The 21,781-nt window shown below is 38.9% G+C and overlaps 1 protein-coding gene across 2 annotated transcripts; it reads left to right on the forward strand.

Annotated features, from left to right (window-relative positions):
• The first annotated feature begins 222 nt into the window (after positions 1–222).
• Positions 223–21,781, forward strand: pcbp2 (poly(rC) binding protein 2). 2 transcript variants are annotated; one of them, XM_017466836.3, is made up of 12 exons: positions 223–382; positions 10,736–10,888; positions 11,833–11,865; positions 12,070–12,186; positions 13,183–13,314; positions 13,493–13,621; positions 15,028–15,102; positions 15,198–15,239; positions 15,365–15,437; positions 19,710–19,765; positions 19,850–20,019; positions 20,641–21,781. In XM_017466836.3, exons 2-12 carry the CDS (start codon positions 10,796–10,798, stop codon positions 20,675–20,677), a joined length of 957 nt encoding a protein of 318 aa, XP_017322325.1. In that variant the 5' UTR covers positions 223–382; positions 10,736–10,795; the 3' UTR covers positions 20,678–21,781.

Genomic DNA, 21,781 nt, shown 5'->3' on the forward strand with positions numbered 1-21,781 from the left:
TTCAGTGCTGTGTTTAACTTTTACGCTTTTCATAAACTTCCTAAGTCGTTTTAATTGTAACCCTGAAACGAGAGAGGTCATGTGTTTGCTGGTGTCCTGCTGGCGGCGACATGCTCAGCTGCTCTGCTCTCCAGCGCCGTAGCACAACACGAGAAAGGACAAAGAAGAGAAAGGGGCGGGACGCGTGACGAAATACGTGGTCAGGGGTGAAAGTTGATTGGAGCGCGTTTCGTTGTCTTTGTACCAGGAGAGTGGAGTCTGATCACGCAATTGTGTGTCTTCCCTCTTCCCCGAATCCTCTCTAAATTCCCTCCCGAACCTTTCCCCTTTTTACCCTATAAACCCTACCCCTCCCCTGAACTCATCGCCAGGGTTGGAACAGGTATGACAACATCCATTTGTGTTTCATTTGTTTATTATAAATCGTTGTGTGTGTGTGTTTTTTTTTTTATAGAACTACGGAAAGACCAATGAAGATCATCGGGCAGAGTGCGTATGCTCACTAGGCCTCTGCGGATGCGAGCTAACCTTGCTAGCAGGCTAAAACTCGTGGTGTTCAAATATACATCCCACCCGAGGTTTTCGTAGGTTTTTTTTCGAGATTTATAATGTATTTTGGTTTTAACTTGTGTTTTACTTGACTTTTTGTAATGTGGTTAGTCTAGTTTGAGACAACTAGTTGTGTGTGTTAGCTAGCGGTGTGGTTGCTAAGCTAAAGATGCGCTTATGACAGCTAAAGGTTCGCTAGCTGAGCGCACTGCTCAAATTGCTATCGCGATATAGAGAAGTCGGATTTAACCAAATTCGTGTGTGTGTGAATTACTTCAGTAACGTTTCGATTTCCGCACATTCCCAACAGATGGTTAGCGGACAGCTAGCAGTGTTTGAGTCGGGGTATTATTGCTGCTCGTGTACGTCTTTACGTTATGACGTATTGTTGCCATTTTGAGCCATGCGAGATGGCCGCGCTAATGAGGGACTCCACACGTTTCTTTCGGCCTTTTCCTTTCGCTTCATATTCTACATGGATACCTAGCTATCTGTTTTCAGCTTATTCGTTTTGTTGGGGTTCCCCCCTCCATACAGGTAACTAGACACCCGAGAATCTGTGAGCCTAGTTTATCACAAGTAAGTGCGTTTGTGAGGACGCAACGTCCATCTCGCCTCAGCTAGCTAGCCACATGCGCGTGGTTGTTTATATAACATTAAGCACAAACAAAAAGGTCTGCGTCTCATGCCTTTTTTACTCCAAGTTAAAGGAAATTCTCACCTCAGTTAACGCATTAGTGCACCCTTCGTTTCAATAATCATTTACCATACCCTTGCCGACTTCCCCTCACAACTCAGACGGTAGTAACTCATACGACACAAGTGGCTACTAAAGCCTCTTTTCCACGGCACGGTTCAGCTGGCTTTACTTTTGAGCTTGCTTTTCCACGGCAGTTTAGTGCCGCCTTCATGCAGTAATGTATTATCGAAGCCCTGTACAAATAAACGGTCAGGCCGTTTTCCAAACGCCTTATTCACTGAACAAGGACCCTATTAAGGGTGTAAAATAACGGCGTTCTAGACCCTACATAGTGCTCCATATGACTGTTAGATTCAGCCGCGACAGGAGTGACTTTGATAAACGCCTGTTTGGAAATCGGAAACAAGCGAGATGTAAAAATTAAGACGGAAGCCATTGTTGTAATTTGATCTGTAAGAAATAATACATAATTTTCAATTAATTAGAGATTACCATATGCAAAGTATGTATTAAATGACACATTTATTCAAGCTCAATACAGAACCACTCGGTAAGAATTCCCTACTCCGTCTGTGCTTGGCTAACATTTAGTCTCGGCTCGCTCAGAACCTCGACTGAGGTGGTATTAATAAAGGACCAGGTACTGTCCACAGTGGAAAGACCCCCAAAAGCAAGTCGAGCCGTACCGTGCAGTGGAAATGTGCCATTACTGAACAAGGGAATGGGGATAATAAAAAAATTTTTTTAAGAGGTGGCAGTGCAGTAAGGAGAGCAGATTTTATGATTGGAACTCACTTGCCCTATGTAGTAAACGTAGACATAGACAAAGTGATTTGTGCAGTAAATTGACTTGAAGCAGTATAGAATTGATCACCAGGCTGTGAGAATCCCGGTAGCAAGTCCTTGAGCAAGATCTTTAAAGATGCGAATGTACTTCACTACGTGGATGTGTGTTGGTGCGTTGTTGACATTCGCTTGTGTGTTTTAGGTACATCTGGAGGATTCAAAGCAGCGTCCTCTAGGTGGCGGTTCAGAGCCAAAATCAGTCCATCTGGTTTCTAAGTCAAACTGTAATGTTTTTCAATTTCATGTGTATCAGCGTTAAGCAGACTGACAAGCTCCGTTTCTCTTGAAAACTTTCAGCCGTCTGCGTGATTGTCGTCATGAACTGCACCTTGAATCTAAAACCCTCACTATAGCTTGAACACTAATCTAGAAAATCCGTCAAATCCTGACAGAAAGATCTTATTTGAGTCGAATGCCACCACTAAAGCCTCTTAGTTTTTTTTTATGTGTATACTAGTGTATGTGCACAGTCGTACGCATAGTCTTTCAAAGTGTACTCCATTTGACATGTACGTGTTCACAGGCGGTCGACGCTTGCGTGTTATGACCATTTCCACTACCCCTCCTGGCCTACAAGAGTCAGTACAGAGCAGTAAAGCAGGTCTTTTGGTGTGAAAGACAACAATGAAGAATCACACCACCACAACATAATGCTTGGGCAATTCTTGCCACGATTAGCACCCATATACAAATCCTTATACACTTTAAGGCTAGAATTATACAAACCCGGGTACTTTTTAACCTGCACTGATTTCTGTTTATTCATTTTTTTTTTCTTCAACTACTTTGCCAATCAGCGGTGCTTGGTCACTGTTGCCGTCTTGTGGAACAACTAAATAGTGCAAAAGAATTAAATGCACGATTATAATAGTGTGGCGTGCGTTCTCTGCTGATGATAAAATTTGCATCATGCGTACTGTACGCTGTTCCTAGCATGTGCATAAAAAGTGAAGCATGCTTCCTACTTAAGCTGTAATTACGAGTGGGGAAACTCTGGGGTTTTCTTTGAGTTCCGAGTTGGTGCCATGTCAAAAACATGGTGAACTCAATGGGTACAGCATCTGTAGTTGATGATAAATTTGTTGAAACATAATTGCCTGCACAAAATCATAGCAGTGCACAATTACGATATGATATATGTAATGATGGTTTACGGTAGCTTTATAAGTTGATTAAAAATATTTATTAAAAAAAGCAAATCACACCTGACGTGCATTCTTTGTGCTTAATTTTCTAGAAGTAGTGTTAAAAAAAACAAAAACAAACTTGATGCATTTTTTGTAGTTAATTAAGAGAAGGTAAACCGCCATCTTGCTCTGACCAGAGTGACTCAAATGCACCTGACGTCGTAATTACGACTTCCCAACTCGTGAATGCAAACTCCCCAGATGGACTTGAACTCTCAGTAATACTCAGACTTTTTGGTAAGTTTGAGGTTTTTCATATTCAAACTTTTACTTGTAATATGAAAACTGTTATTGTTAGTATTCAATAACGGTCTAGAGTAGTACACAAGTATGCCATTTGAGACGTAGCATTAGTTTGTTTATGCAGTTGGGGACACAAGTGTTTGCATTGGTGTTGCACTATATGGAAGCATCACGTTAATTTCTGAGGACCTGCATAAGTGTAGTGCCAAATGACCACAGGATACTTGGGGCAGCCATCTTGTGTATGTGAAGTTAACAGTAAATATATCAGCCTCAACCCTCCACCGGTGGGCTCAACTTTAAGTCGCTTCGGAAGGAAATGTCTACCAAATTAATGAACATACTTCAGCATCATGTAAGATTAGTTTTCTTGTTAAACTGAAAAAAACTAGGCTTGTTTGACTGACCTAATCATCTACGTAAACATACCTTCTAATGCCCTGCGTTGTTAAAGAATGAGCATAATGTACATTCAGGTTTTATTACATTTTTTAACAAAACTGTTTTATATTCATAAACAATTTTGTCCACTCTTGTTTCACTTTTGGTTTGTTTTCAGGTTTCAGGGCGGCACGGTGGTGCAGCAGATAGCATTGTTACTTCATAGCTCCGGGGTCTGGGGTTTGATCCCGAGCTCAGTTTACTGTCTGTGGAGAGTTTAACGTGTTCTTCCTGTCTTCACATAGGTTTCTTCTGGTCCTCCAATTTCTTCCCACTTTCCAAAAACAAGCATATAGGCAGATTGCCTATTCTAAATTGCCCCTAGGTGTGAATGTGGTGCTCTGCAATAGACTGGAATCCCATCAGGGGTGAATGCACCCACCTCGCACCCAGTGATCCTGGGGTTAGCTCCAGACTCACATGACCCCGAACAAGATAAAGTGGTTACTGGAAATGAATGAATGATTAATGGCCAGTCTGTGTTTCTAAGTTTCATGATCTGCATTCAGTCTATGTTTCTGTTGACTAATTCTCTCATCTAGCAAAATTCATGTTACTTTATAAAGTAATGGATTGGCCCTTATGGCGTGTCAGTGATTCCCTCAAGGGAAAATGACTCAAGCAAGTCAACAAGTAGCCTACAATGCAGCTGCATAAACAAATCTAGCACTTATGAGGCACTTGGGCTGTAGCAGTCATTTAAATTTAATCTGCCTTTGGGTGGGCTGTTTTTTCTCCCTTTTTTTTTTTTTAATCAAGACCTCCAGATTAATTTAAAAAAGATTTCCAAATTGTCCGTCATTCTGTTAGTTTCAGGTGCCGGTTAAGATCTTTTTTTCATGGGATGTACTTGATGCAGCGAATAAACACTTTAGATACTCCTTTGGTCAATACATCATGCAGGTATGGTTTTTTTATTATTTGTTTGGTTTTTTGGGACCTGTCAGACTTTGTCCCTAACTTTACGACCAAGGAAACCAGCAATACTAATGGCTGCTTAATTCATTAATTGTGGCAATGTTAATATTCTTAGCAACTCTAAGGCACTTGTTTTGAGTGTGTTGGTGCTTGCAGAAATGACTCACTGCACTCATTCATTTAATACATTTAATTATTGTTTAGTAATTTGGAGTTTATCATTCAGTACATCACATTAAACATTTGATTGACTTACTTTTTTTCCCTCAGAAGTCGACATTTGAATTTTATAACTTGTTTCTCCACTCTTTTCTTCTGTAGACTTAAACTGTACTGGTCTTAACCCCTTGAGAAACCTTTTCTATTATTTAGTCAACACTGGAATAAATTTTTAACGAAGTCAAACCTAATGCAATTTTAGAGTTTTTAAGAAAAATAGATTTTAAGGTTATAGAGTCCCTTAAACATGGCGTTAAAACACAAGCAAACGATCTTCTGTAGACTCACTGTGCAGATGCTGCAGAGGCAACACAACTGTTCATGAGTCAAATTGCATTTAGAAGCAAATAGATATTGCAATTTTAATAAAATTTTTGTGCAGCCCTGCTTTCATCCAGAGGCTTGCTGTTTTTCCTCTATCTGGATGTTCGTGTATATGCAGCAAATGTTGAATAACCGTTTAGATGTGCTGAACAACGATAAGATACAGAGAGATCTTTAAATCCAGTCTTTTTAAGATATTTGTAAAATTTAAGATTAATTAAAGATACGGGAGAAGCTGTTTAAATGAACATATGAATAGCAGTAACTGCTGATGTCATATTAAGATTAGATTTTATTAGTGTGAACCTACTTGTTGATGAGTCTTTGAGAAAAGGCTGTTAGCGGCCTCAGCTGTTCCATGGGTACAGGGGCTGTCCCTGTGTACCGCACGGTTTATATCAAAATCGTGCTTTGTGACATGAATTAGTTCTTTATTTGGGGATAAAATGTTGTTCAGGCCAATGAAGTGTTTTGTTTTTTTGTTTGTTTGTTTTGTTTATTTCTCTTCTTCTTTTCTCTCTGAACTGACTGAATAAACTTTGTAGCTGCAGTTTTTATTTATCAGCTGTTTTAGTGTCCTCCAGGAAGGGGCGAGTTCGTGATGTTTGTGTCTCTGCTTGTAATTTATATCATTGAAGACTGTTAACACATGCCAGAGGTAAAGTCATTAATGAACAAGGACATGCAGTGTAATCGATGTAGAGTGCCACTCACCCCTGGTGCTTCTTTTGGCTTGTGATCATCGTCACAAACTAGATAAGGTAGAGGAGGCCGAATGAAAAAATTCTAGATTGCAACCTTTTCCCATTCAGGTGGGAAAGTTGTGCTTAAAATGAAATGTCTGTAACTGGCCCCTTTTTGCAGGTGGTTTATGACAAGAACAATTAATTGCGTTTCAATTATGCACATGCGACCCACACCCATGGTCTGGATTTTGTGAAACATCCTTCAGATTCTGGTCCATGTTGACATGATTGCATCATGCACTTGCTGCAGATTCTTCATCTGTGAATCACCAATTCTACCTCATCCCAAAAGTACCTTAATGGTTCCAAGCTTGTGACTGGGGAGGCCATTGAAGTATACTGAACTCAAGTTCAATATGACTGTTGTGTTTTGTGACCTGGCTGGAAGTAGCTGTTATAAAATTTGTGAAATATAGGGATGCACATGGTCAGCAGTGACACAAAGATAGACTGTGGCATTCAGATGATGCACTTCTGGTATTAATGAGCCCATTGTGTGCCGAGAAAACATTCCCCGCACTAAAGCCACTTTTCCACAGTACGGCTCGACTCGGCTTGTGTTACTCTTGAGCTTGCTTTTCCACTGCAGTTTTGTGCCGCCTCAATGTGGGTGCCATCTTCCACTCGCCTTCACGCAGGAATAATGTATTATCGAAGCCCTGTACAAATACACGGTCAGGCCGTATTCCAAAGCCTGTCCTGTTCACTGAACATGCACCCTATTAAGTGTGTAAAATACCGGCGTTTTAGACCCTACATAGTGCTCCATATGACTAAGTTAGATTCAGTCGTGACAGGAGTGACTTCGATAAACGCCTGTTTGGAAATCGGTAATAAGCAAGATGTAAAAATCGAAGACAAACCTTTGTTGTAATTTTATCTGTAATGAGAGAATTGATGCCTAATTTTCAATTAATAGGATATTACCATTCACAAAGTATGTATTAAATGACACTTTTATTCAGGCTCAATACAGAACCACTCGGTAAGAATTCCCTACTCCCTCAGTGCTTGGTTCACGTTTAGTATCGGCTCAGCTCGCACAGAGCCTCGGCTGAGGTGGCACTAAAAAAGTACCAGGTACTATCCACAGAGGAAAGCCCCCCAAAAGCGAGCAGAGTCAAGCCATACTGTGCAGTGGAAAAGCGCCATAATACACTAGCAACAGCCTGAACTGTAGACTCAAGGCAGGTTGGCTCCATGGATTCATGCTGTCGATGCCAGAGTCTGACCCCACCATCTGCATGTCGTGTGACATTTTTCCAATCTTCAGCTGTCCAGTTTCGGGGAATCTGTGCCCACTGTAGTCTCAGATTGCTGTTTTTGCCTGGCAGGAGATGATTTTGATGTTGCTTTAGCACATCTGCCTCAAGGTTCAGTGTGTTGTACAGTCTGAGATTTTTTTTTTTTTTTTTCCCTCCCTTCACTTGGTAGACTTGATAGATGACAGTATCAGAAATTGTCAATAGATTCCTGATACTATTGTGATGGCTATCAAGTTAGATGATTTAAATATCTGCTACAAAACAATATCTACAGCTTTAAGATCAACAAACACAGAATTCAGCTGTATCTTGTAATGTTTTTTGTTGTTTTGCCTATGCTGTAGTGCTTTACTAACCTTAATAGCCTATTTTGTCCAATTTCAGAGCAGAGCAACAAAATATTTTTTCTATAATCTCTTATCTGCTGTTAATACCTTCTCACAAACATGAATGTGGTTTAAATTATGAAAGTGAAACAGCTACTCCACCATACAGGAATCCAATAAGCATCTCTGCTACTGTTCAACATGGATCACGTACTTAGTTTATATAATTTATAATTCCATTTTATAACAAGCTTAGTTACAGATAACTAGTCAGGTTTATTTTCAGCTCTGACTTCAGTTTTGCAACATTCCAGACCTTGTTAATGAGTAAGTCGAAACAAACTCCCAGTATATTTATTTTGTTGTAATGACATACAGTGAGGGAAAAATGTATTTGATCCCCTGCTGATTTTGTACGTTTGCCCACTGACAAAGAAATGATCAGTCTATAATTTTAATGGTAGATTTATTTGAACAGTGAGAGACAGAATAACAACAAAAAAATCCAGAAAAACGCACGTCAAAAATGTTATAAATTGATTTGCATTTTAATGAGGGAAATAAGTATTTGACCCCTCTGCAAAACATGACTTAGTACTTGGTTTAAAAACCCTTGTTGGCAATCACAGAGGTCAGACGTTTCTTGTAGTTGGCCACCAGGTTTGCACACATCTCAGGAGGGGTTTTGTCCCACTCCTCTTTGCAGATCTTCTCCAAATCATTAAGGTTTCGCGGCTGACGTTTGGCAACTCGAACCTTCGGCTCTCTCCACAGATTTTCTATGTGATTTAGGTCTGGAGACTGCCTAGGTCACTCCAGGACCTTAATGTGCTTCTTCTTGAGCCACTCCTTTGTTGCCTTGGCCGTGTGTTTTGGGTCATTGTCATGCTGGAATATCCATCCACGACCCATTTTCAATGCCCTGTCTGAGGGAAGGAGGTTTTCACCCAAGATTTGACGGTACATGGCCCCGTCCATCGTCCCTCTGATGCGGTGAAGTTGTCCTGTCCCCTTAGCAGAAAAAACCCCCCAAAGCATAATGTTTCCACCTCCATGTTTGATGGTGAGGATGGTGTTCCAGGGGTCATAGGCAGCATTCCTCCTCCTCCAAACACGGCGAGTTGAGTTGATGCCAAAGAGCTCCATTTTGGTCTCATCTGACCTCAACACTTTCACCCAGTTGTCCTCTGAATCATTCAGATGTTCATTGGCAAACTTCAGACGGGCATGTATATGTGCTTTCTTGAGCAGCAGACCTTGCGCGCGCTGCAGGATTTCGGTCCTTCACGGCGTAGTGTGTTACTAATTGTTTTCTTGGTGACTATGGTCCCAGCTGCCTTGAGATCATTGACAAGATCCTCCCGTGTAGTTCTGGGCTGATTCCTCACTATTCTCATGATCAATGCAACTCCACGAGGTGAGATCTTGCATGGAGCCCCAGGCCGAGGGAGATTGACAGTTCTTTTGTGCTTCTTCCATTTGCGAATAATCGCACCAACTGTTGTCCCCTTCTCACCAAGCTGCTTGGCAATGGTCTTGTAGCCCATTCCAGACTTGTGTAGGTCTACAGTCTTGTCCCTGACATCCTTGGAGAGCTCTTTGGTCTTGGCCATGGTGGAGAGTTTGGAATATGACTGATTGATTGCTTCTGTGGACAGGTGTCTTTTATACAGGTAGCAAACTGATATTAGGAGCACTCCCTTTAAGAGTGTGCTCCTAATCTCAGCTCGTTACCTGTATAAAAGACACCTGGGAGCCAGAAATCTTTCTGATTGAGAGGGGGACAAATACTTATTTCCCTCATTAAAATGCAAATTAATTTATAAATTTTTTGACATGTGTTTTTGTTGTTATTCTGTCTCTCACTGTTCAGATACAACTACCATTAAAATTATAGACTGATCATTTCTTTGTCAGTGGGCAAGCGTACAAAATCAGCAGGGGATCAAATACTTTTTTTCCCTCACTGTAACATGTACATGACACTGCTAGGATTTTCTTGTTAGCAGTGTTGACACCTCTATTTAGATTTTCACAATGATGTCTGCATATTTTGTTGGATCCTGTTTACAATAGGAATGTGTGTTATCTGGCTGTCCATAACCGTTCAAGCTACAGAATGTATGTTTTGGAATTTTGCCCATTCTGGTAGAAAAATGCTATCGAAACTTGCTTGTTGAACAGCACTTTATAATGTGGGGGGGGGTCGTCCCCTTTTTCATCTTCTAAAGTCGCCCAATAGTAGCTAGCCAGACAACTAATGCTAGTGTGTTGCTAACACACAAGACCTTGTTGGTGGAGAAAGCCTTCTTTGTTATGATCAGTCAGCATAAATTTGAAGGGAAAATGCTTCTCTGTTATGGTTGCTGCGTCTTTGTGTTAAGCTGTACTGGAAAGTTGCAGCCATGTCTTTAGCTGTACTTTCTTACACGGACATATCTGAGCTGGCATATGATGCGTGCGCGTTCAAATTTCCTGCCAAGTCGAACCTAACCGCTCTGACTGAGAAATTACTATTGCAAGATTTTCAAGACTCTGTTAAACTGCTTGGAGATGGGGACAAGCCTGTTTTAATATGGAGTCATCAAATATTATTACCCACTGCAGCTAATTGGTGCTCCCGTGCTAGTACCATGCACACGTTTTGTTTGACACATGCAATTCAGAGAAATGTACAGAAATAAAGATGCACAGCAAAAGCTTTTCTTGAATAAACAGTTGACATTTCAGCCAGTTGTGCTATTTCACTGAGTCCCAGTATGTTTAATATAGGCTATATTTATACGGATGTATCAGATATGATGTGATGTACAAGACCACTCCTTGGTCCCACTGAACTTCTCTTTGAAATGTGAAGTATCGATTAATAATACTTGTGCAGCGCTGTGCTTATTCTTTTGCCTTTAAATAGAAATCTCTTTTTCAGCTTGCACAAGTTCCCAGTCCTGAAGGTTGTGTGTATGTCTGACAGGTTCAACAGTGGTGACCAAAGAGCATACAGTAGAACCAGGTATATCTCCAAAGCACAGGGATGGACTCCAGCGTGATTGAAGGTGGACTCAATGTCACTCTCACCATCAGGCTGCTTATGCATGGTAAAGAGGTTGGCAGCATTATTGGAAAGGTTAGTTCTCCCGCACTTTGAAGAAAAGAAACCAGTGAAAAACCTTTTTGTTTGGTGTAATTTGGTGTACAGATTGAATGCTCAAGACAACAGGAATGAAAAAGCTATGTGGCTAGTAAAATTACCTTGTAACAGGCTTTTGTGATGGGTTTTTTTTTATTTATTTTTTTTTATTATAATGTATCTCTGCTCATGATTTTCCTTTTTAAAAAATCCATGACAAATGGTTTCATTGTCCAGAACCAGCAACCTTAAGCGAAACGGAAAAGCAAACATTTCCACCATTTCAGATTTAAAGAGTAGGCGAGGGTGTAATAATGTCAGCTGTGCAGTCAGAATGTTTGGCAGCAGCAATTGTGAAAACTCCACTGAATAGAGGATATTTATGTAACAGAAAAAACATGGCACTATGTTTTCTATATAATCCTTTTATAAGTCTTTTGTCTAATATCCATGATTGACATTTTCACTGTTCTGCTGCTCAAAGTATTTCAAGGCATCTGCAATAACTAACGTTGGAGTGTGGCAGTGAAAAACTTATATATATATATATATATATATATATATATAAAAATTTAAATTTATATTTTTTATATATATAAAAATACATTACACACTTATCTAATGGAAACTAATGGTGGGGGGAGACTGCTCTTTTGACATGTTTTTGAGCGGTCATGTGTACTGGCATACTTTGATGTTAAATTGCAGAGCAGCAGAGAGTAAATGTTGGCAGGTCTGGTAATATTATATTACTCCAATTATATATCCCTACATAACATGGCAGTCTAATATACCGTAAGGGTGATAAAACCATTATTGCACAAGCCTACCGTGTAGTGTTATTTGAGTCATTAATGCACCTCTACCTTGCATATACTCATTATATAAAGTCTGGCCTTTTTTCTTCTTTTTTTTTCTTTTCCTTCTTTCTTCTCCAATAGAAAGGTGAATCAGTGAAGAAGATGCGAGAAGAGGTGAGCATTATGATTAATGCAAGGCATTCAGTTTACTTGCTTGGATTTCTGTTATGTTTAAAGCACTGGTATATAAATTCTAGTTTCTGTATTAGTGGAAGTAGTTTGCATGGTAATTATTGCACATTATTTCCATTGAATTGCTGGCTTAAATACATGCTGGTGGTAATTCGCTCACTCGCACCTCACTTGCCTCCTTTTCAGAGTGGCGCTCGCATCAACATCTCAGAAGGGAACTGCCCAGAGCGCATCATCACCCTGGCAGGGCCCACCACTGCCATTTTTAAAGCCTTCTCCATGATCATTGATAAACTCGAAGAGGTACACTTTAATAACCTCAAGTTCTAGACATATCTATATATGTTTGCTTTTGGCACTTTGTTTATCAGGTGACGTTTGTTTTATACATTAAAAGCAATATTTGTCACTCCATGTGGATCTTTACACTGACATAGCACATGCTGATAGGCTCCTGTGCAGCAGTACTTCTCAGCCTTATTGACCTCACCTCTCTAAAATGTCATATTTGCATGTGCATATTCCCATACCCTTACGTTTTTCAGAAGTAGACAATGAAATGATGATTAGAGCAACACAAAGCGGTACACGTGGTTTGTCTGCTTCAAAAAAAAAAACCCCAAAGCTGCAGAAAAATATACAACAACGGTAGATTGGAAGCTAACAACTTAACAGGCAATAAATAAGCTACATTTAAGTCATTTTAATTGTCTAAGTACAATAATTGCAATGGCAGCTTTCTGATTAATTTGCTCAGTTCAAAATTATTTCTTGCTAGACCACCATTAATTCTATGATGGCCACTGATAAGAACTAGTCATGCTTTTGGGCATTGAACAAATATTCTTGGATATTTGCACGCTAAAACTGTAGTTAACTACACTTACATGGCAAAAGTAGCTTTCTTAGAATGAAAGCTACTTTTGATATCATCACCTCTCAATTGCAAATAATCCTTAAACAAGTCGCTAGTGGATCACCAAACACTCAATTAACAAAAATGTGCTTTGTCTCTTACTCTTAAGAAACCAGCACCACTGCATTGCCTTGAAGATAATTACTTTCAACGAACAGAAAATAAATGCGTAACTTAATGGAGTAAAAAATGTATACGTTTAAGAAAATATGATGGATGTGTTTAGCAGTGCTGTTCTGCTACTTGGTTGTTAAAATGCACATAAAATTATATATAAAGGATTGCTGATATTGCCTCACTACTGGGAAATGTATGTATTAAAACTAAGTTTTGTTACTGCTAAAAGTAACTCGGACTTACACCCCCCCTCGGTCATTTTCCAGGATATTAGCAGTTCCATGTCCAATAGTACAGCCACCTCAAAGCCTCCTGTCACACTGCGCATTGTTGTGCCGGCCAGCCAGTGTGGTTCTCTTATCGGTAAAGGTGGCTGCAAGATCAAAGAGATCAGAGAGGTAAGTGTAAACTTGTTCAGCTGCTTCTGCTTTTCCACTAAGCCTTCAGTAGTTTTTATATTGCATAGCATTTTTGTAAGCTTCAACTAAAATGCTTTTAATAATCTGATGTTGGTTAGTTGGATAGATGATAATGTCAGTTTTTTTTTTTTTTTTTTCTCTCCTTCTGTTTGACAAGTCAACGGGAGCTCAGGTACAAGTGGCAGGGGACATGCTGCCTAACTCCACTGAAAGAGCCATTACCATTGCTGGGACACCGCTCTCCATAATCGAGTGTGTCAAACAAATCTGTGTTGTCATGCTGGAGGTAAACACTCGTACCTTTTCAGGGTGTGGCGGGAGGATTCATTCACAGAAAATTCGTCATGGTGTTTGTAGACACATTTTCTTCAATACCTTACAAACAGGTTGACAATGGATCTTTTTAAAGATCTCAGGTCTCGTTTATCAAGTGGTGCGTAGAACAAGTTCTAGTGCTGTATGTAAGAATTGCCCGTATGTGCTAGGAAAATTTCACACCTGTTCACACAGCTGTACCCACTGGATGTGCACAAAGCCTAAACCTTTCTAAATTGACCTGCTTGTGCATGGCCATACACATTTTAAATAAAGCAACACAACCAGATCTGCTTATGGTTGTATGGTTCAAAAGGTCTCTTAGGCAGTTGGGAAATGCCAGAATTGTCAAACCCAAGAGTAGAAAGAACTTGGGTGTACATGGGGATGCTATTGGTGCGTTTTGTTGGCTTCACCAAAAGTGGGGAGAGTTGCTGGCAGAGATCAACTAAAATTGCACTATTGAGCTGCTCCTCACTCTCAGCAAAGAGGTTCCTGCAGTTTTTGAAAACATTCTGTCTACGCCAAATTCAATTCATCCCAATCACACTTTAGCTGTACCATACTGTACTATTATACGATTTTACTTTACATTTCCATGTCACCTGTCTGCATCATGTTGAGCATCATAGTTAGCAATTACTGTAAAATATGCTGACATGATTGACAATAAGTGGGATGGGAGTGACTCATAATCAGTTTACCCACAATTACACTTAGACTTTTCTATGACTAGGGGTTTCTGAATTCACACTGTGAAGAGTAGCTCTAAATATACACACTTCCTCACCCACAAGAACATCTTGATAAATCACCTTAATAAGACAATAACACTGTTATTTAATCTGGCTCAGTGGTGCTGTCGCAAATGGAGAAGTATTAATATACAATAAATAAGGAAAATATAGGATAAGTATATAAAAATGGAAACAAAAAAAAGTGTAGTATACATGTAAATAGAATATGGACCAGCATGTACATAATGTGCATGTGTTAGTGACACACTGACCGTGTGGTCCAAATAGTATAATATAGTAGTAGGAGTAGGTTGGCTTGTGCCCGAGGTGATATGAGGAATAAAACATAATCGAGTAGTGCTAATAGTGATTTATCATTGTTAATGACTGTGTAGTTCATTTATAGTTATTACTACTTGCATGCAAGGAACTTATGCATGCCTAAAAAGCACAAAAATGAAGCACAGTGGAAAGCCAGTGACTACATACTAATCCCTAAAATGGGAGAGTACAGCACAAAATTGTGATTTGTTTAGGTTTTCACACCCATAATTACTGCATTGTAATGGCATCCGATTCATTGTTTTAACAATTATAGAAATGCTGTTGTTAATGTTGGGTTTTCTCTCTCTCGTTTTAGTCTCCTCCCAAAGGTGTCACCATCCCGTATCGACCCAAACCCTCAGGTTCGCCTGTTATCTTTGCTGGAGGACAGGTTAGTGTTTCTGTTAAGGAATTTGCTACCGATTATTTATTTATCACTATAGCAAATTAATTTGTCTTCAAAGTCATATTTAATTATTCTTTTAGGCATATGCGGTGCAGGGACAGCATGCCATTCCCCAACCTGATGTAAGACAAATCCTTAATATATTTTGGAGATTAGAAATTACTTGTTTTCTTGGTATGAATTTTTAATCAGTAGAAAGGTTTTTGTTTGTTCTGTAAGCCAGGAAGTTTTTCTTTTTTCTTTACAGCTCACTAAACTTCACCAATTGGCAATGCAGCAAAGTCCGTTTCCTCTGGCCCCAAGTAGCCAGGGATTCACTGGTGAGTATTTGCAGAGACAAGAAACATGTGGTTACAAAGTGGCGTACATGTGTTCAAGCGCATATACACAGAGGCCATGTTCAAAGCCATTCGTTGGCTGTTTTGTAAGTGTATCAAATGTGCCGTTGGTCCCAGGGTTATTAAACCTCAATGTCGCTGATGTGTTTCGAGCAATCCATCAATCAGACCTAAAAATACGATAGCGGTCATAAACTGATGCCTGATATGCACATACAGTGTTGTAGAAAAAATATTTGACCTATTCTGATTTCTTCTGTTTTTGTGTAGATCTCGTACTAAATTGTTTCAGAAATTAAAACAAAATCTAAGATAAAGGCAACCTGAGTACACACAAAATACAGTTTTTAAATTATAATGTTATTTATTGAGGCAAAAAAGTTATCCAGTACCAACTGGGCCCATGTAAAAATGTACCTGCCCCAGTAGTTACTAATTACCAAATCTATGAAACTGCATTCATAATGAGGTTCAGCTGGACTAGACGCAACCAGGCCTGATTACTGCAAATCCTGTTCAATCAAATCTAGACTTGGAGCTTTTTCAGTAGCATGCAGTTGGTTAAAAGGTCTTACTCAGTAACACACTACCAAAATTGAAAGAAATTCCAGAAATGATTATGATGATTGAAATACATCAGTCTGGGAAGGGTTACAAAGCTATTTCAAAGGCCTTTGTACTCCAAAGGACCACAGTGAGAGATATTTTCACATTTAAATAAACAGACCTCTGTTTTCACCTCCATGTTGTGCTACATTCCTGCTAATGTACAAATCTTTGCATCAAATTAGACTCGTCCTTGAAGTGCATCATCTTGTAGAAGCAAAATATAAATAAAATTGTAGCCAAAATACAGGATAAGTAAAAATAAAAATGGCATCAACCAAATGAAAATAAGCAATCAAATATAACAATATGCAACCAAATGAAAACAATTCAGGCCTATGCAGAAAAGGCAATGAGAGTGTTTACAGGAGGAGAGACACAGCCAAATCACCCAATAGAGTGGCGCAGGGATGATGTCATTTTGTACTGGAACCCGGAAGTTAGCATCACACCGGTTCCCTTGACAAAAACCCAATAGGATTTTCCCATAGGCTTTTGGATTATTACAAAAAATAAATTGATTACAGAAGTTTACAATACTAACACGTTGTGACCATCAAGACAAATTTCACAAATACACATATTTTATGAAGTTTGAAGCCTAAATACAATTGTCAGAAATAAAAAGCTTACCATGTGCTATAAATGAACGGTCACTTGACTTCAATCAGTACGTTTATATGGACAACAATAATCCAATATTAACCTGATTAAGACGATACTCTTAAGAAACTACGATGTAAACAGCAATTTTTTTTATTACCTTAATCCGATTAAGGTCCTACTCGAATTGAATTAAGACGTGGAGTATTCCTGTTTTAGTCGCTTTATCGACGTGTATTAGACATGTACACACCTTAATCACACTAATAACGTCGTGTGGGAGGACACAGCAAAAACTTTTTTTTCGAGTTGTGACAGGACACGTACACACATGGGAGTGCACAACCGTTCGATGGCAAACAGGAGAGTACAGCTGCGTCTGAAACTATGTACTTACCTACTGTATAGTAGGAAAAATGCACGTGTGTATATTTTAGGCGAAATGCATGTGTTTCGGTTATATAGTAGGTAAGTATGCGGTATGGGAAGCAGCCCAAGACTTCAAGCAGTTGTCTATTTGCACGTAATAGTAAATTATTAACTGCATTTGAAGCTTTCGTAATATTTAAAAAAAAAAAACACTCAACCTGTATACGGTACCATAACGAAGACAAACTATGTTGATAAGTGAAATTCTGGAGGGGACGGCGTGGTGTGGGGACATAATGACGTGTGTCGTTAATCGAACTATGTTCTGTAACATGTAAAACGGGAACATGAAAGGAATATTCTAAAAGCAACTCATGTAAACACCTTAATCACAATATTGTCTCATTCAGAATAAGGTCAATAATTAGATTACTCCTGTCCATATAAACGTAGTCACTGTCACCATCACCAAGCTTCTGACAACTTTTCCAAACTTGATTTAAAAGCATTTTCCATAATACAGATTTACTCTGTGGGCCATCCATGTCTTTTTGGGGGAATTGTGCACAGCACACCTGATCCAGTTTATTTACAAAGATTGTTCCAGTTCAGTGTGATGATGTTTAATGTCCCCAGTAATGTCTGTAGTCCCATTTAGCATCATGTTAACGATCGCCTTTTTCAATACATGTAAAAGTTTGTTTTTAAAACTCGCATGTAGGGTGTTACTGGTGTATTTATTTATTTATTTAATGTCGTAGAATAAAATGTGAAAATATTTTGAGCTTGTGTTCACCACAGACCTTATTTCAGGGTTTTAACCAAAATCCTATTTTTAAAAAACCCATTGACTTTGGGACGATGGAACCGGAATGCTAAAATGCTAACTCTTTTCCGGGTTATGACATACAAATTGGCATCATCCCTGAGCCGCTCTATGGTGACTTGCTGTAAGTTTAGGAAGCGCTTGATTTGATATGCAGCGGACTTTCCATGAGTGGAAGACGAACTTTAAATGTCAATATCGCAGTCAATCATGTTCATGTAATCGTGGGCAGTCAAAATCCTAATCAAGAACAATATTCAATTAATTGAATGGTGATGGAAGTGTGATGGTGTGGGGATGCTTTGCTGCTTCAGGGCCTGGGCAACTTGCAATATTTGAGGGATACATGAATTTTGCACTCTAACAGAAAATCCTAAAGGAGAATCTCCTGTCTTCAATCCATAAGTTGAAGCTCAAGCGCAACTGGATTATGCAGCAAAACAATGATCCAAAGCATAGGAGTAAGTGAAAGACTTCCAGATATTGGAAGCATTTGGTTGCAGTTATTGCTGCTAAAGGTGGCACAACCAGATTTTAAGTTTAAGGGGGCAATTAGTTTTTCACATTGGTGAAAGATGTTGCATAATTTTTTTTAATTTTTTTTTTTGGCTTCAGTAAAAAAAAAAAACTGCATTGTTTTTTTACTCAGGTTGCTTTTGTTTTGTGTTGTATTTCGTTTGAAGATTTAAAACTATTTAGTAATAGGTATACACAATTGCAACACTGCTACATCACTGCACGTGTGACATGTCTCAACCACTCCAACACTTTTCATTTTGCAACAGCCTCTGCTCTTGCATGTAGGTTTAGTGAATATAATATTGAAATACCAGTAGTGATTTTAAGATTATTATAAACATGCCTTTGTGTTGTAATCATAGCATAAATTAAACCAGTGCCCTGCCCACAAATATCAGTGATCGTATCCATTAAATATTTGTAGCAGTTATGATTTCAGCTGATGCTGCACCACAAACTGAAGCACTAGTAGCACTAGTGACTGAAATATCCAGCTGATCTTTTGCTTTCTGATTTTCACAGTTTCTCTATATTGTCAAACCCAAATGTGCATTACAGCCAGCAGGAGGAACTGTTTATTTGCCGTGGATGACATTAAACTTTAAACCCACTCCTACCCTAAAATAATTCTGACCAATTCCATTTAAACCTGCATTTTTTTTTATTATTATTATTATTTGCACCTGCTTATGCATATAAAAAACTTGTTTGGTTCTATTCCTAAAAACAGACACATTAGTAATGTAAACCACCTTGACTCACAAGAGTAAAGCAGTTCAAGAAGATGAAAGAATGACCACTTTAAATGTTTTTCACACTGCTCTATACAAGCAAAACCATGTTAAGATATATCTTGCAACATAAGACATTATAAGGGGAGGATGAATAATGCGGCTAAACTGTTCTCTTGTTCTCCCTATTGATTTACTTAACTAGCTAAATGCATTGTTGTATTTTGGGGTACATTATTACCTTGTCAACTAATCATTTGGGTTTCTGGGTACTTGCTGTTGAAGCCTTTGTGAAAACAGGATATGAAAATTGCAAGATGGCACAATTAGCACTTCACTTCTACATACACATACAGGAAAACATGTTTCTGGTCTTTTGTTTAACAAACCCTTGTGAACCGCTAACAAAAATGTTGCCACTTGTAAACATGGCCGCCACACACCAGTTAGTCCGATTCGGACACAGCATGGTTTACACAAAAGCTGTAACTCGGGACTGATTGAATGGATTTGCATGAAACTTGAAAGGCATGTTTAGTACAATTGCAAATGCCATTTTATTTCTATTGTTATTAATATTGTATATTTGTCCCTTTACAGCTGGCATGGATGCCACCACACAGACCGGCTCTCATGAACTAACCATTCCAAATGACGTGAGTAAATGTGTACGTGTGTGAATATTGACTAGTATTTCATTAAAAGTCCTGATCGATGCAGTCAAATGTGTTTCTCTGCAGTTGATTGGCTGCATCATTGGCCGTCAAGGTGCCAAGATAAATGAGATTCGCCAGATGTCAGGAGCTCAGATCAAGATCGCCAATCCTGTTGAAGGCTCCAACGACCGCCAAGTCACCATCACTGGCTCCCCAGCCAGCATCAGCTTGGCTGAATACCTCATCAATGCTAGGTAACATGCATGCACACAGCATCTGTTGACTTCATTTCTTACATTAGAATATAGACATACTGGCAGACACAGTAACATTTTCTTATAATATTTACCTGAATAAATAGTAAACATGCAGAACAGGCTAAATTGAGGGTGGCTCCGAAATGGCGCAACAGCAATGCGCTTGTCCTGTCATCCAGAGATTGCAAATTTGAATCCTGGCCATGCCATAGCCTTCTGTGGCTGGGAACCAAGAGAGCAAAATTGGCAGTGCTGTCAGGTTGAAATATTCTTCCTCCAGTGCTACTCACAGCTCCTGTAGCTCATGCATGCAAAATGGGGCACATAGCGCTTTCCTCTCAATGTGTTACGCTGCCCCGTGACATTGCATGAGTAGGAGTTTAAAAAGATGCAGAGGTTGGTGAGCCTCTCATCCATAACATGCTTTTTAATCATCTAGTGATGTATTGTATCTGTGAAACATTTAGGCCATTTAAAGCTTTTAATTGAATAGCTAGGATAGGAACAAGGATTGTGTATATTTACATACCACTCAGCATCACGTGTGTGTGTGTGTGTGTTCAGTTTACACTTTCATTGGTGTAACACAGCTAAATGTTTCACTGATTTGTCTTACAGACTTTCTTCTGAGGCAACAGGACTGGCTACAAACTGAGCTTCACGTACGCCGCCATATCTCCATTAGCCAGTTACCCCCACCCCCGCTACCTATATACACACGCACACACACACACAAACAAACACAAGTGTGCACAAGTGTGCACTCAATTTCTGCAAAAAAAAAAAAAAAAAAAAAGCAACCAAGTATTCTCAACCCAGCTTTTGTCCTCACCCATGCAGGCTGTGCTTCATAAATATATTTTCTGGAAGTTAATATGCATAGGTATTTTATTTATTTATTTCATGGACATGTTTTTAAAATCCCTTTTGCGTATAGTTTTTAACACTTTGGTTTTCAACATATCCTGTTGTACACAATATGATTTAAAAGTTCTGGGAAAATCTGATAAGATTTTTTTTTTTTTTTTTTTTTTTTTTTTCCAAGATAAGATTTTTGAGATTTTTCTTACCAAACATATGGGGGAACTAATAACATAAACTAATAAGTTCACAGCTTTTTCAGTGTACCATACAAAATTGTCTATTTATTTTAATTTATATCCAGGAAACTGTCAATTTCGGGGGTTTGGATGTTTTTGTGCAGACAAGCTCCATCACGTATTTCCTGGTTCTTTTGTCCTTTGTTTCCCCCTTTGTTACTTCCCTTGTGTCACCCAATTTGTGAAGTATTTCAGTGGATTGAAGGCTGCAGTGTATTTGTTGATTGCTGGTCAAATATCTTGTCATTCCTGTTTATTATTTTTCCCCAGAAGCCGAAGGCCATTTTGATAGAGGGATGGGCAAGAGTGTGTCAGACATTTCTGATAAATTGATAAATATTACTGATGTGATAAGTTGATTTAATATTTCTTTTAAACAGAGAGAATATTTTTTTTAACCTATTGGGGTGGGGAGCCTGCAAAGGATTCCAAACTGACTCATTGTTTATATGGTGTGACTGATTAATCAACTAGAAGGATCATTCTAGAAGTAACACTAGTTTCCTCTTTTCTCAGTTTGCTTGGTTAAATCTTTTTTTATTTTGTAAATGAGAACCTAAAACTTTTTTTGTGCACGTTTTCAGAATATTCTAGATTTGAAGTGCAACAGGAATGAAAAAAATATAAAATGCAAATTAAAATGATGTGAAATGCTAAAA

The sequence above is a fragment of the Ictalurus punctatus genome, chromosome 5 (genome assembly GCF_001660625.3).
Source record: "Ictalurus punctatus breed USDA103 chromosome 5, Coco_2.0, whole genome shotgun sequence".
Lineage (NCBI taxonomy): Eukaryota > Metazoa > Chordata > Actinopteri > Siluriformes > Ictaluridae > Ictalurus > Ictalurus punctatus.

Bases quoted from the DNA above. Each gene is read 5' to 3' on its own strand.
- pcbp2 (XM_017466836.3), top strand. From the start codon at position 10,796: ATGGACTCCAGCGTGATTGAAGGTGGACTCAATGTCACTCTCACCATC. The intron at 11,866-12,069 runs GTGAGCATTATG...CCTCCTTTTCAG, and splicing joins TGAAGAAGATGCGAGAAGAG to AGTGGCGCTCGCATCAACAT. The intron at 13,622-15,027 runs GTAAACACTCGT...CTCTCGTTTTAG, and splicing joins TCTGTGTTGTCATGCTGGAG to TCTCCTCCCAAAGGTGTCAC.